The sequence below is a fragment of the Lagopus leucura genome, unplaced genomic scaffold (assembly GCF_019238085.1).
Source record: "Lagopus leucura isolate 7727_CA_CO unplaced genomic scaffold, USGS_WTPT01 Super-Scaffold_100001, whole genome shotgun sequence".
NCBI lineage: Eukaryota > Metazoa > Chordata > Aves > Galliformes > Phasianidae > Lagopus > Lagopus leucura.
The window spans coordinates 69447007-69460644 of record NW_024962262.1 but is presented as its reverse complement, the minus strand read 5'-3'; the positions used below and the strand labels follow the sequence as shown (position 1 = coordinate 69460644).

General features: G+C 43.2%; 1 protein-coding gene across 2 annotated transcripts in view; it reads left to right on the top strand.

Annotated features, from left to right (window-relative positions):
* AGPAT3 (1-acylglycerol-3-phosphate O-acyltransferase 3) overlaps positions 1-13638 on the top strand; it is a 92376-nt gene that overhangs the window by 65029 nt on the left and 13709 nt on the right. For both annotated transcript variants that reach the window (XM_042867240.1, XM_042867239.1), the window contains one exon: positions 10354-10580. In XM_042867240.1, the coding sequence (XP_042723174.1) occupies positions 10403-10580 (178 nt within the window). In that variant the 5' untranslated portion in view covers positions 10354-10402. The remainder of the gene's footprint in view (positions 1-10353; positions 10581-13638) is intronic.

Sequence of the window (13638 nt, the reverse complement as noted above, 5' to 3'; positions counted from 1 at the left end):
CCTTACTGGGAACGGGAATTGCTGGGCTTTCACTGAAGTGGCAAAGGGGAGGAATAGTTGCCCACAAACAGGGGGAGGCGTACAAGTTGCTAAGGGGAGTAAGTCTGGCAGGAGGTGTTTGGCAGCCATTTCTGACAGAGTCATGTACGACTGCCTGTCCAGAGCCGTGAGGAATATGGAACACTGCTTATAGCTCCTATTATGTCTTACAGCCCACGAAATGCACAGTGCTTTAGCATTTGACATTTCAATATAAAATGCCTTGCTCTGTGCTTTCCGTATATATTTCTTTCTGTTAAATTGCAGCATTGTTTTCCTTCCTCTCCCTGTGCAGGAGCCGGAAACATCCCTTCCTGCTGTGCCCTGCCATGCCAAAGGCTGCTGAGAACATGAGCCCCCCTTGCCTCAGGCTGATTTTTACATCTCTTTCTCTGTAGCAGAGCCTGCCTGCTCATTTCTTCTAGAGAGGCACTGTTTGAGAGGCTGACTTCTGTAATGCTGCAAAGAAAGACAGACCCCATATAGCCCACACTAATAGTTGTCAGCATGGAGGGGAGGTGTGGGACTGCTGGCACCCTTTAATGGGGAAGCTGGTGCCTTAAAACATGCACATGTTTGTGCAGTTTAGCTTCATGCTGCTGCAGTAGGGCTTACTCAAATACAGTTCCTTTTTGGTTCAGACAACTGGAATTGGATAGCTTTTATTTTTTATCCCTAACTGTTGATTTTTTCCCCTTCCGTTAAAGATAAAACTAGGAGGAATGTCTTGTATGGTTTTCAAAATCAGACTGGTTGTAGGGCACAGTTATGGCTAGGTTTTTTGGTGTGTTTTGTTTTTCTCTTGATAGCAAGCACGTCACAGAAAGAACTTGAGCTCAAACACTTGCAGTCCGGTAGCCCTGCAGGGATTTTTGCAGGTATGTCTAAATGAGAATATACTCACAAAAACCACATGTAACTGTGAGAAATGAAACAAACTTGCAGAATTTGCAAATTATTATCTAACCTAAATTTAGTATGCAATTAAGACATTTGTAATAGTATAGTTTTAGGGAAAAGCGATTGATGACTACAACACTGTGGCACTGAGGGACCTCGAGGGAATGGCCTCAAGTTGCGCCAGGGGAGATTCAGATTGGATGTTAGGAACTACTTCTCTGAGAGAGTGGTCAGCTGCTTGAATGGGCTGCCCAGGGAGCTGGTGGAGTCACCGACCCTTGGGGTGTTCAAGAAACATTTAGACGTTGTCTTGACATGGTTTAGTGAGAACTATTGGTGATAGGCAGATGGTTGGACTGGATGATCTTGGCAGTCTTTTCCAATCTTGGTGATTTTATGATTCTGTGGTTAGTGTGCACGATGGTGATAGGTGAGTGATTGGTCTAGATGAGCTTAGTTTTCTTTTCCAGTCTTAATGGTTCTATAATTCTGTGAACAAAACTATCAGTACTGTTTATACAGAAGTCAAAGCACCAAACTGCAGACTGAAAGATGACAAATGGTGTTGCACATACACGGGAGAGTACTGACAGATAAACACCTGTTCTGAACGACATGTTGTAGTTGAAACCATCCATAGTTGGCTAAACCTTACAACTGTTGGTCTTCCTGAATATAGATAAGGTTCATAGATGCACATGCAGCCTTTGAATTGGTGGGAAACTAGAATCCTGTAGAGTCTCATGACTGCAGCAAATCCATGCTATGGAAATAACGATGTCACCGCAGTTCAGTGATACTCAGCACAAATAATGAAGTTGCCTGGGCTGTTTCACCCACTGCACTTAAAACACCAGTGTTCCCGTTTGCACGTCATGAGCAGAAACTGCTTATGAAAATACCCATTTTCTTTGTAGATAGAGATGCCTGCAAGGAGAGATTCCTCAAGCAATTCTTCCTTGTGGTGGCTGTCCTGCAGTTTGTGAATCTCTAAGCAAACCAGGACTCACTTCAGTTACTTGATCCATTTGTTTAAATAGAGACTGAGCTAACTAAGTACAGTGTTAGTAGAAATGAAATTTGGGCATACTTGCTCTCTTTGCTTTTTTGTATGTGAAGAGAATAAAAGGAAGTGGTTGAAATTAAATTTGGAAAATAGCCATTTTAATCCTGTTCATCTTTTCAGCTGCAGCAAGTTGGAGAAATACAATTGCACCTCTAGCAGAGGCAGAAGCAACACTCTGCAGCTAGGGAAGAGGTTTAATCGTGTCAGTTCCACTTCATTTAGGGCAGGAAAGGCAGGGCAGTCTGCCCGTCCACTACAGTGATAAGTATTACCGAGAGCCGTTTCATTCCCTCCTGGTTCCATCAAGTCATTGGGATGCTTTTCTTTGCTTTGTTCACATATTTTGTGGTCTTCTATCTCATAAATACAAGTTAAACAACTGGTAATTTTGGTGGGTTCTTAATTATTTATTTGTTATTCCTGAGCAACTCGATAGGAAGCTGTTCCACTTTCAAAAGGAGGCAGAAGTGCTGGGGCTGACATCCCAGCATGGTATGGGCCCTTCTGGACATTTCTTCTAGGACAGTTTGGGTAGCAGAGTGCTCCACAGGTGGTGTCCAGGGCACAGACAGGCTGCCCCTCACTGTGGCCATCTCCTGGTGTGGGGTTTGTGGGATGGAAAGACGGCCTTCTGTGGTCACTCCCAAATGGCACTCACTGGCACGTGGAAGGAAATGCTGCTTCGTGATAGTTTGTACACTACTCTCTCCTAAATCTTATCAGTAAACTCAGTCTGGTAGTAACATTAAAGAGTGGTGGAGAATGGAAGAGTCCAGGAGCAGGGACTGGTGCTTCTGCTGAGGATGTGTGCTTCTCACATGGCTTGCTTTCTGTTTCTTATGTTTACAGACAGCTTTGTTGCCATGATTGTCATTGTTCTGACTGACCATTGCATTAGCAATGCACTTTACTTTGTGTTCTTCTGCTGTGTGTAATTTCTCCAGGTAATTTGTTCAGTCTGTGCACTTATTAAGTGAGGATGAATGTCAGAGCAATATGCACAGCTTATTATTATTTTGACCTTGAAGTACCATCATCTCATTAGGATGGCGAGTCAAACAAAATCTTCCTATTCGGGGCAAATAGACTCATCAAAAATCTGTAAACATACTGAGCGAAACCTATGGACAATAGTGGAAGTTTTTATGGTTTAATGGTCTGGAGAACCAGACCAATGTGGCAAACATATTTATCACCAGATCATGGTGATGATCTTTCACTCCTGACCTTTTCTAGAAACCGGTGCAGTTGAGATTGAAAATAATTCAAGGAATAAATTCTAATGATGGCAACTCTGCATTTTTTTTTTCTCCTTGAGATCGCGTTTTTAATTCTAACAACTAGGAAACAAATTTTCAACTTTGTGTGTTGAATTCGGCTTAATGTCCTCTTCCATACGCCTTAATTTTGGAAATTCGTGACACGCAGGATTTTTTTTAATGAACTTTGAATCAGTCTTGCATTTGGCAGAGGAATGTGCAGAGAAATTAGATCTCTATTGTGTTAGAAACTAAGATAATTTTCCTGTCATGCTCAGGTTTAAAAGGCTTGGTCTGTAGTAGACAGTCTGTAATGCTGTGTGGGATGTGATTGAGTAGTTGACTATTATTTTACAGTGTATCTGGAGAATCCTTGGTACAGACTGTTCAAATGGATACCAGAACTCTTTTTTACACCTTATTTCCTTTCATATGCGTTTCTCTGACTCACTGCTGTTGATATAAGCTGTGTTTTCTAGCTACTTTACACAGCTCTCGTTACCAGTGGTTCTTCTATACCTGTGCTCCTGAAATAAATGAGTCCTGAGGGAGCACTGCTTTCCCTCACAAGTCTGCCTGGACTGTTGGATAGATGGTTAGTGCTCTTGGGCTTTCTAATACTGTAAAGGGAGATGAGGGCAAAGATGCTTACAGTACTGATTTTCATAGCTGGTTTTAAAAGCAAAGTGCATCAGTTCATTAGAGGAAACACCAATACAAGAAAGACAGAGAGCTGTTGGAGGGGATCCAGAGGAGGGCCACTGAGATGGTCAGAGGACTGGAGCACCTCTCCTACGAAGACAGGCTGAGGGAGCTGGGCTTGTTCAGCCTGGAGAAAAGAAGGCTGTGGGGTGACCTCATTGCAGCCTTTCAGTACCTGAAGGGAGCCTACAAACAGGAGGGGAGTCAACTCTTTGAAAGGGTAGATAACAGCAGGACAAGGGGAAATGGTTTGAAGTTGAGGGAGGGAAGATTTAGGTTGGATGTCAGGGGGAAGTTGTTTACTATGAGAGTGGTGAGCTGCTGGCACAGGCTGCCCAGAGAGGTTGTAGATGCCCCGTCCCTGGAGGTGTTCAAGGCCAGGCTGGATGGGGCCCTGGGCAGCCTGGTCTAGTATTAAATGGGGAAGTTGGTGGCCCTACCTGTGGTGGTACTTGGTGATCCTTGAGGTTCCTTCCAACCAGGCCATTCTGCTATTCTGTGATTCTGTGAAACTGGAAGGCAGAAAGTGTACTGAGAGAAGTTTTCATCAGCTCCAGGTGCTGCTGTTCATGCCCGTCCCACTCACACTCACAGAGCAGCTCATGGAACAAATAGTCCTCTCTGTGAAAATAAAAGAGTTTTGGTTTTTCCTTTATGTGTTTCTAATAAGCAGAGTTTATAGAGCTCTGAAAAATGGTCAGGAAACTCTTGATGAGACATGACCACCAAAGTGTTTTTTTGTACTGCTTTTGACTTGCAGTGTTATTGGCCTTTTTTCATAAGATTGCCAAGTTTTTACAAACAGCAAGGAGGCTCACAAAGCTCAGTTTGAAAAGTACAGTATTTTAAAATACAAGAGCAAATGGCAGAATTCAGTCTCATAAGGGTTTTGCTTAATTTTTCGACCAGCAAAAATATGAGGTAGGCAAAATACTAGAAATCAAAGTGAGGGCAACAGGTTCGGAGCAAAAGATATTAGTAATTAGCTTCATAAGTGGAGATAATCATTGTCTGGTGGAGTAGAAGCAACTGGAAAACAGAAACAGGGCATGCTCAAAAACCTGAAGACAAAAGGTCGTCAGTACTGACAATGTCAGTAATGCTGCAGCAGCTTTGGTTGTTGTAAGCATATTAATTCTCATTGGGTTGGAATATTAGAACCAGAGGACCAATTTCTAACTCTGTGCTCTTACTCATGCATACCTTATGAACGTCAGAGGATTGTATGTATGTGGCAGCAGTAAATGAATTAAAACCTTGAGTTAAAAATGGAAATACTGCATGCATAGAATAATTAGTGGCTTCATTTTTAGTTTGGAGCTCACAAATAAATATAAACTTCACAAAATGACAGTAATGCACTCAGGGCTTGTGCTGCATCTGTTTCATTTTTAAGCTGATTTCTTAATGAAATGAAAGAGTTGCAGTATTGCTCTCTGCCATTCTGCTTTTTAATGGCTTTTCAGCTTGGTAGCAGGTTTGAGCCACATTTAAAAGAGATGTAGATGTTTCAAAGCAGGTTAATCTTTATGGCTGTGATGAATGCAGAAAGATGGCTAATGGAGAAAGATGGTGTAACTGAGAACCACGTATCTGAGGTTGTGAATCTGTGTGAATGTGGAGCCTCAGCGCTCAGCTCTTGCCCTTTAGTTGAGAATGAGGTAAACATGGTGGGAGCTCAGAAGGGTGTAAAGTATTTAAGAATCATAGAATCACGGAGTCACTGAGGTTGGAAAAGACCTTAAAGATCATCAAGTCCAACCACAACTTAACCATCCTACCCTAACTCTAACAACCCTCCACTAAATCATGTCCCTGAGCACCACATCCAAATGGCTTTTAAACACATCCACCTCCCTGGGGAGCCTATTCCAGTGCTTAACAACCCTTTATGTAAAGAAGTGTTTCCTGATATCAACCTAAACTTACCCTGGCACAACTTGAGGCCATTTCCCCTTGTCCTGTCACCTGTCACCAGTGAGAAGAGACCAACCCTGCTGTTGGTGCTGTAAGCACCTTTCACATACTGGAAGAGAGCACTAAGGTCTCCCCTCAGCCTCCTCCTCCCCAGACTGAACAGCCCCAGTTCCTTCAGTCTCTCCTCATAGGATATATTCTCCAAGCCCTTTAAAAGCCTTGTTGCCCTTCTTTGGACCTGCTCCAGCATCTCCATGTCCTTTCTGTATTGAGGTGCCCAAAACTGAACACAGTACTCATGGTGAGGCCTCACCAATGCTGAGTACAGAGGCAGGATGACTTCCCTAGTCCTGCTCACCACACCATTCCTGATACAAGCCAGGATGCCACTGACCATCTTGGCCATCTGATCACACTGCTGGCTCATGTTCAGGACTATCCATCAGTACACCAAGGTCCCTTTCCATCAGGCAGCTTTCCAGCCACTCCTGCCAAAGCCTGTAGGGTTGCCTGGGGTTGTTGTGACCAAAATGCAGGACCCAACACTTGGCCCTGTTGAAACATACAGTTAACCTTGGCCCATCAATCGATCCAGTCTATCCAGGTCCCTCTGTAGTGCCTTTCTCCCTCTGGCTGATCAACTTGGTGTCATCTGCGAAGTTACTGAGGGTGTGCTCAATTCCCTCATCAAGATTGTTAATAAAGATGTTAAATAGAAGCCAGCCCCAGTACCAAGCCCTGGGTGACACTGCTTGTGACCGATCGCCAACTGGATTTAAATCCGTTGACCACGGCTCTTTGGGCCTGGCCATCCAGCCAGTGTTTCACTCAGCAGAGCACTTGTCCATATGAACCATGGGCAGCCAGCTTCTCCATGAGGATGTTGTGTGGGGCAGCGTCAAGGCTTTACTGAAGTCCAGGTAGATCACATTGACAGCCTTACCTTCTAAGCGGGTCACCTTGTCATAAAATGAAATTTTGTCAGACAGGATCTACCATTTGTAAACCTACGCTGACTGAGCCTGATGCCCTGGTTAACCTTTAATTGGTCCATGATGGCTCCCTAGATTATCCATTCCATAACCTTTCCGGGCACTGAGGTGAGACTGATAGGTCTGTAGCTGCCAGGATCATCTTTCCGGCCCTTTTTGAAGATGGACGTCACATCTGCCAGTCTCCAGTCTGACGGGACATCCCTGGTTAGCCAGGACTGCTGAAGAATTTTCTTGTTGGAGAAGATTAATATTATGGGGAGTGGTCTCTGATAGTCAAGTGACCCTGTGAGATAAGGCACTTAAAAGCATTGGAAGTATGCCACTTGCTTTGAGCTGGGTTTTACATTAGTGCTGCCCTGTGGCATGAGTGTGAGAAGTAGGACCTTTTTGAGGCTGTGAAAAGTTACCCGTGGTTCTCTTTGTGGCTGAACAGTTAGAAATAGAGGTTTTGTGGTTATGGGTCAGTGTTGTGGAGATACAAGTTGCTTTGGGAAAGGAGGGAGTAAAATTGAGAGATTTTACTAGCACGTCAGTGAACATGCTTACGTATTCAAAATAAGCGAACGGTGCTGAGACTTGCTGTCTAAGCTGAAGCAGGTGCTCAGTTCCTAACCACTTCCCTTAGCTGGTCTTCATATATGTCAATGAGATGTAGAAGTTCTGCTTTTCCTCATTCCATCAAAATTTCTCTGTCTTCTTCTTCCCAGCCTGTCTCTGTGATTCAGTAAAGCAGCTGCTGACCATCTTTTGCCTGTTGGTCTGTCCTGAATTGCATGACTGTCTTACATGGGCAGGAGAATAAAGAATTCCCGTGTTAAGATGAACTTAATAAATACCTTAAAAATTCAAGAGCAATTAAGTGAGGGACTGGCAAAATGGACACCAGCTCTTCTTCGGTTGCAGTTCTCTTTACCTTTCTCATGATCCACAAAGAGATGATGCCAGAGTGCAGGGCAGGGAACTGGAGCAAAGGTGACAGACGCTATTTCCGCTCACAGCAAAGCTGGAGAGGCAGCATGCCATCTTGTCTCCAGCTTTCCATTGGGTAACATGACGTGTTCTTTGGTGCCTAATATGGCAGTGTCCTTAGTTTATAGGGCAAATACCAGAGTGCTCCAGACTGCTCAAATCAAAGAGACTATGGAAGTGCAGCCCAGTCATTTTATTTGAGGATAATACTTGAAACTTCATTTTTCTTCATGCTTTTTGTATGTGCTTTATTAATAATACTTTTCTGCAATGGGCTAAACTGTGACTTGGGATGTAGTAAGCACTAGTACGATAACTGTGAGGGATACAGTCATCAGGAAAGCTGCCTGCATGTGTCTGTATAGAAGGCAAGTCACAATCTGAGAAATAATTACTGGGAGTCAGAGGAGGCTTAGTATGGATGTTAGGAAAAATATCTTCACATCAGCCATTGGAGCAGGAATCCCCATCCCTGAAAGTATTTAAAAGATGAGTGGACGTGGAACGATGGGACTTGGTAGGTCAGATTGCTGGTTGGACCTGGTAATCTTGAAGGTCTTTTCCAACCCAGATGATTCTATGAGAAGCACGTGTTAGCTGAAAAGATAAACGAACCCATTGCTGTTTTAGGGCGCTGGACGTTGAGTGCTATGGTGGTACTCCTGAATGGGATGGTATCTGTCAACAGTGGTGTGGGGTTTGGGCTTCTGGAAGATAACTACACCCTGCAGCTCTTCAATGAGGGAGGAGAGAGGAAGGAGGGCATCACTTGCTTCTTTTTAAACATGAGTTTCTGCTTCCGAACGGATGTTCCTGAAATAATTTATTATTGGAAGAAATATTTCTTTCATTTTTATGGGAAAACACTGGGAGAATTTAGATTACTCATCAGAAGCTTCAATATCAGCTTATTCAACTCGCTCTGCTTTCTGTGGTAGGCACAATAGTGCCTTTCCCCTCTGTAATGTACTTCTGAAGTAACAAGATTATTAATCATGCAAAGAGATTTTAATTGTGTAAAAGCTGGACACTTTGTAGCTTGAAAGGCAGTAACTAAGATGTAGAAGAGACAGGAAGAGAATAAGCTTTGCCAAGTAAAACTACTGTTGAGTTTTATAAATAGCACCATAATGTAAGCAGGTGGCATTTGGTTCCTCACAGCTGGAAAGTGCTTTGTTTCCAGGCATTGGGAACTTCAGCATCACCTTTGGATGCTCATCTTGTCAAATGTACTTGTTACCATCTACTGGTGGCTCTGGTCATTTGCAACACTTGCAGAGAGAAAACATAAATACTTGCAGCAAACTTTGGCAGAAATTTAGGAGTGTGCTTTTATTTTTTGGGTGAGTAACTGAATCTGTGGTTTGGTAACCTGGTTGGCTTCATTGAAGATCTTCTAGTACACAACAGATCAGAAAGGCCAGCGTGAGATAACACAGTTTTGGAATAAACTCAGTCAGGTTTCTTGTTTAAAATACTTTGTTCAGTTACGTTCACACAGGCAGGATTTGTGTTGGATTAGGCTTGCCTAAGCTCCTATGACTTTATGCTGGTTCACACATCACCCAGCTTCTTGCACGAGGGATAAACATGGCCCATGCCCAGGTTAAGTATTCTGGCTAATTCGGAAGTGGGCACGTGTTCTGTGCCAAGACCTTTCCCAGATCAAGTTTGTACTGCTAGATAGCCTAAGGATTTTTTATTATTTTACTTTTTTCCTCCTACTAACTGGTTTATGGCTTGACAAAGTGAAAAGTTATTAAACTTGCTCCGGCGTGATCTTTGCATGTGGAAATACCTAATTTCTCTTTCCATGTCTTAGTTTGCCAGGCTGATGCTCTTGACCAGCTGTGCTCTTTCTATCATGAATCTGCTGCAGGGTGAAGAACTTGCACTGCACATGGACTGCTGTACTGTTGTAGTTGTAGCAAACATGTAGCAAAGCCTTTGTAACACCTGGCTGCCCTCAGTCTGTGCTTGTTCAGAAGAGGTGTGTGCTGAGCTTTGAGGGCAGGCTAGGAAGGCATCGGTTCATTTACGCAGTCTTGGAGGCTCAGCGTGCTGTTTATGGGTAGACGAGGGGGAAGATGATGAGGAAAGATGAGACTCCTGTTGCAGTTCAGGAGCAGCAACCCCAGAAGGCACAGCAATTGCAGCTCAGTTTATTTACTAGTGAGGGCTTGACTGGTTTGCATGGGTCTGTGTTCCTCCCAGTGTTGTCTGATTATGTGAGCTTTGTCTGAAGAGAGAACTGTGAGGTTCATCTTCAAATCTTCTTGGTGGGCTGTAAATTGCAAATGAATGTTCCTTTCTGTTTGTGGAAGTGATTTGTACCGTCGATGACTTATTCTATGAAAACCTGAATGAGGCAGACTGGGTGAGCAAACAGTTTGTATGATTGGATTACAGTTGCTGAAGTTGCACGAACTGTTTCAGTGCTCCTATTTTGCCCTTTCTCAGGGCTTGTGGATCCAAACTCAATTAGATGCTTTTCTTTCTCTTGCAGGACAGTTATTCTGAGTGACGGCCCTTGCACACGCTTCTGAGTGGTTATCATGGGCTTCATTGCCTTTCTGAAGACCCAGTTCATTGTTCACCTCCTCATTGGGTTTGTCTTTGTTGTGAGTGGACTGATCATTAACTTCATTCAACTATGCACACTAATCCTCTGGCCCATAAACAAGCAGTTTTATCGCCGAGTAAACTGTCGCCTTGCCTATTCACTTTGGAGCCGTGAGTATGATTGAAGGAGACATGAGGTCTGGGGGTGGGGAGGGGAGTGTTTTTTGTTTCTTTTTGTTAATTGTAGAAAAAAAATATCTACACATATATACACACACGAAAGAGAGCTGCTATGTTGGAAGTAGACTCTTTCCGAGTAGTTCAGAGCCACCGTATTTTCTGAAATACTGGGCAAATGTACAGAAGTCAAGTCACTGAGACATACTGTCCCTCTGTTCTGTAAAAGGAGTGGGAAGTAAAGCTCCTTACAACCCCGTATACCCTTCCTGGCTGGGTAGGAAACTGCTGATCAGTAACATTTTCACCCTGCTTTGGAGCCTCTGCTAAGCAGTGTGAGCAAGTGGAATTCACAGAGACTGCTTCAGACGTTTAGAATAGGCACCATGTTGACCTCTTATTTAGGAGCTCAAGATGACTGTGTAGTCTGCAAAGACAGATGTCTGTCTGAAAGTATCTACAACAGATGCCTTTATAGCTGGACTGTGTGACAGCTTCAGAATTCTCTCACACCCCACAGTATCAGTCGATGACACCTGTGTCTCTTGTGAACAGTTTTCTTCTTCTGCATCTGAGAGAGCTTTACACAGCGAGTTCAGTTGCTTCGCTTTTCCTCTTTTAAGACTTTGCAAAACTTCCCTGTCTCGAATTTGCCATCATACAGTTTAACAGGAAATTAGATTTCTGAAATGAACATTCTGAAGGCTCCTTAGTTCAAATGTCGCTTCCTATTTCAGTAGTGAGTCATCTATTTTATTTCTGTTCTCCATCTCCACCCAATATGTGCAACCACTTACCTTAGTGCTCAGCATCCCGCTTTGGGTAAATGAATGACCTGAACAAGTACTTAAATTACCACTGAGCAGTCCACTGACAGGCACCCACATTTCTGAAGTCATCAGTGTGTAGTACTACCAACAGAAATTCTCCAAAGTACCTAGTTTGGTTGTGTTTTAAGATTATTGTCCTTTTCCTGTGCTTTTTGTCCCACCTACTCAGACAGCTGTCTCAGAGGCACAGGAGAAAGGAAGTTATTGTCCAAAATGATTCAGAGGAGATAGATAAATGCATTGTACCTAGGATAACCCCTCGTGTATAGCCTGTTATAAATTAAATGAGTGAGAAATTAAGCTGAGAAAATGAATGTAAATGTTACATGGGATTGCAAAGTGCTGATGGCCTGTAGTGAAAGAGCCAGAGACTATGCGCTGTGGTTGTGATTTATAATAATTAAGCTGTGGAAACATAGCAGTTCAAATGCTGTCCTCCATAACAAAATGTGTTCTATTATGAGGAAACCTTTGGCAGTGAACCTACAGCTTGGTATTATATTCTAGATGCTTCATTTTGGTCATTTTCTTGAAACTGTTTCATTTGAGGCTGAGAATTTTTCATGTAGGATCTCTCCGTAGCAGTAATGACCTTCAATAAAAGGTTCTCTGCCAGTCTGGCAGAAGAATGGTGTGTAAGGGTAGATAGACAGTGGTTGGTGTGTGTGCCTATGTTGTAGCCCACTGAAAATGAGGCTGTATTACTATAGCTCTTCTTAAGTACATAAAGCATGGCTTCAAAAGGGAAAGGAGACAGACTTTATCTGGTGTCCATGGCAAACATTTTTTGGACAAGGAAAAAGTAAAGGTAGAAAAGAGAGGTGGGTTAGGCATGAAAGCTTTCTTATGGTAAGTACTAGTGAATTTAGATAATCTAGCAGAGCTGTGGATCAGATATTTAAGGACAAGTCAGACCAGTGGGCTCTATCTTCTTTCTTTGTTTTCTCCTCACTGTGATAGCTGAGCTCTCTCTTTATGCCACACACAAAGCGCTTTATCCCCACTCAGTGCTACTCCAGGAGTAGGGCTAAGCCAAACCCCACAGATCCTGCTGGAGTGCAGCCCTGCAGATCTTATCCCCTCCTGCAAAGAGGCTTCACCCCTCAGGCTCCAGTAAGTGTGGCCCTGCCTTTTTTTTTTCAGCACCTCTCCATCACCTCCACTTCCAGCTTTAACCTGGACATGGTGCAGAGATGGAGAGCAGCAAGAGTCAGTTGTCCTAAAGCACTGCTTTCCCTCATCTGTACGTAACTGTATGCTGGAGTGGATTGCCAGTGTTCAGAGAGCTACTGTTTGTAATCAGGGATGGCTCAGAAATGCATTCATCTATGGTATGGTTCAAATTACCCCTTCCTTAGTGAGGTGGCATCCTCTCCTCCCTGTCCTCCCTGCCAGCACCTTCCTGGAGTAACTTGGTGCTGGAGATTTCTGTCTGACTCTGGGCTGAAAGTAAAACACGTCACTGCATATTTAATTCATGAGGGGTAGTCTGTATTCCAAGTGTCCCTGTGGCAACTCTTTTCTGATGACTTATGCTCTTGGATAGCAGTGTGTTTAGTTTAGTCCAATTCCAAAACCAGACTCAAATTTTAGTACTTTATGCTGCCTCTTGTTTATTTTCTTTTCTGAATGGTTTGGGAAGTCAGAAAACCACTTGCTTTGGTGTTTTGGATTCCACACCATAGGAAGGATTTTTGTTGTAGCAAAATATTAGTTTTCAGTGGCAGCTACATGGAGTATCCCAGACATTGCAAGTTGTACATTCTTTTGGTTCAGAAATACGGGTTCGCTGTAGCATTGACAGGATCAGTACACACAAAATAGCTGTAACCCACACACCAAAAGAAAAAGGAAATGAACCCACTCCTTGTTATAATTGCTTCATTTATCAGTACACTTGTAAAGGACAATCTGTTTCCTCATATGAATTCTCTGGCTCATCAGCCCTCCTCTTTCAGAGTGGAAATCTGGCAAGTCTAAGCAAAGCTTCCTCCACTATTTTGGAATCCATACTACAAAGAATGCTTTGCAGAAAATCATCCACACCTGCCTCTGCAGACTTTTTACCTGATGCTGAGAAAGAAATGGATTGATTTTATTTTTGTTAAGAAAATACAGTGAATATAGCAGTTACTAGAGTTGTTCAAAAGGCAATATTGCTTGGAGCATTACACTGTGTTTGGTACCACCACTCCATTCTCCCAAACACCAACATGGGAGAA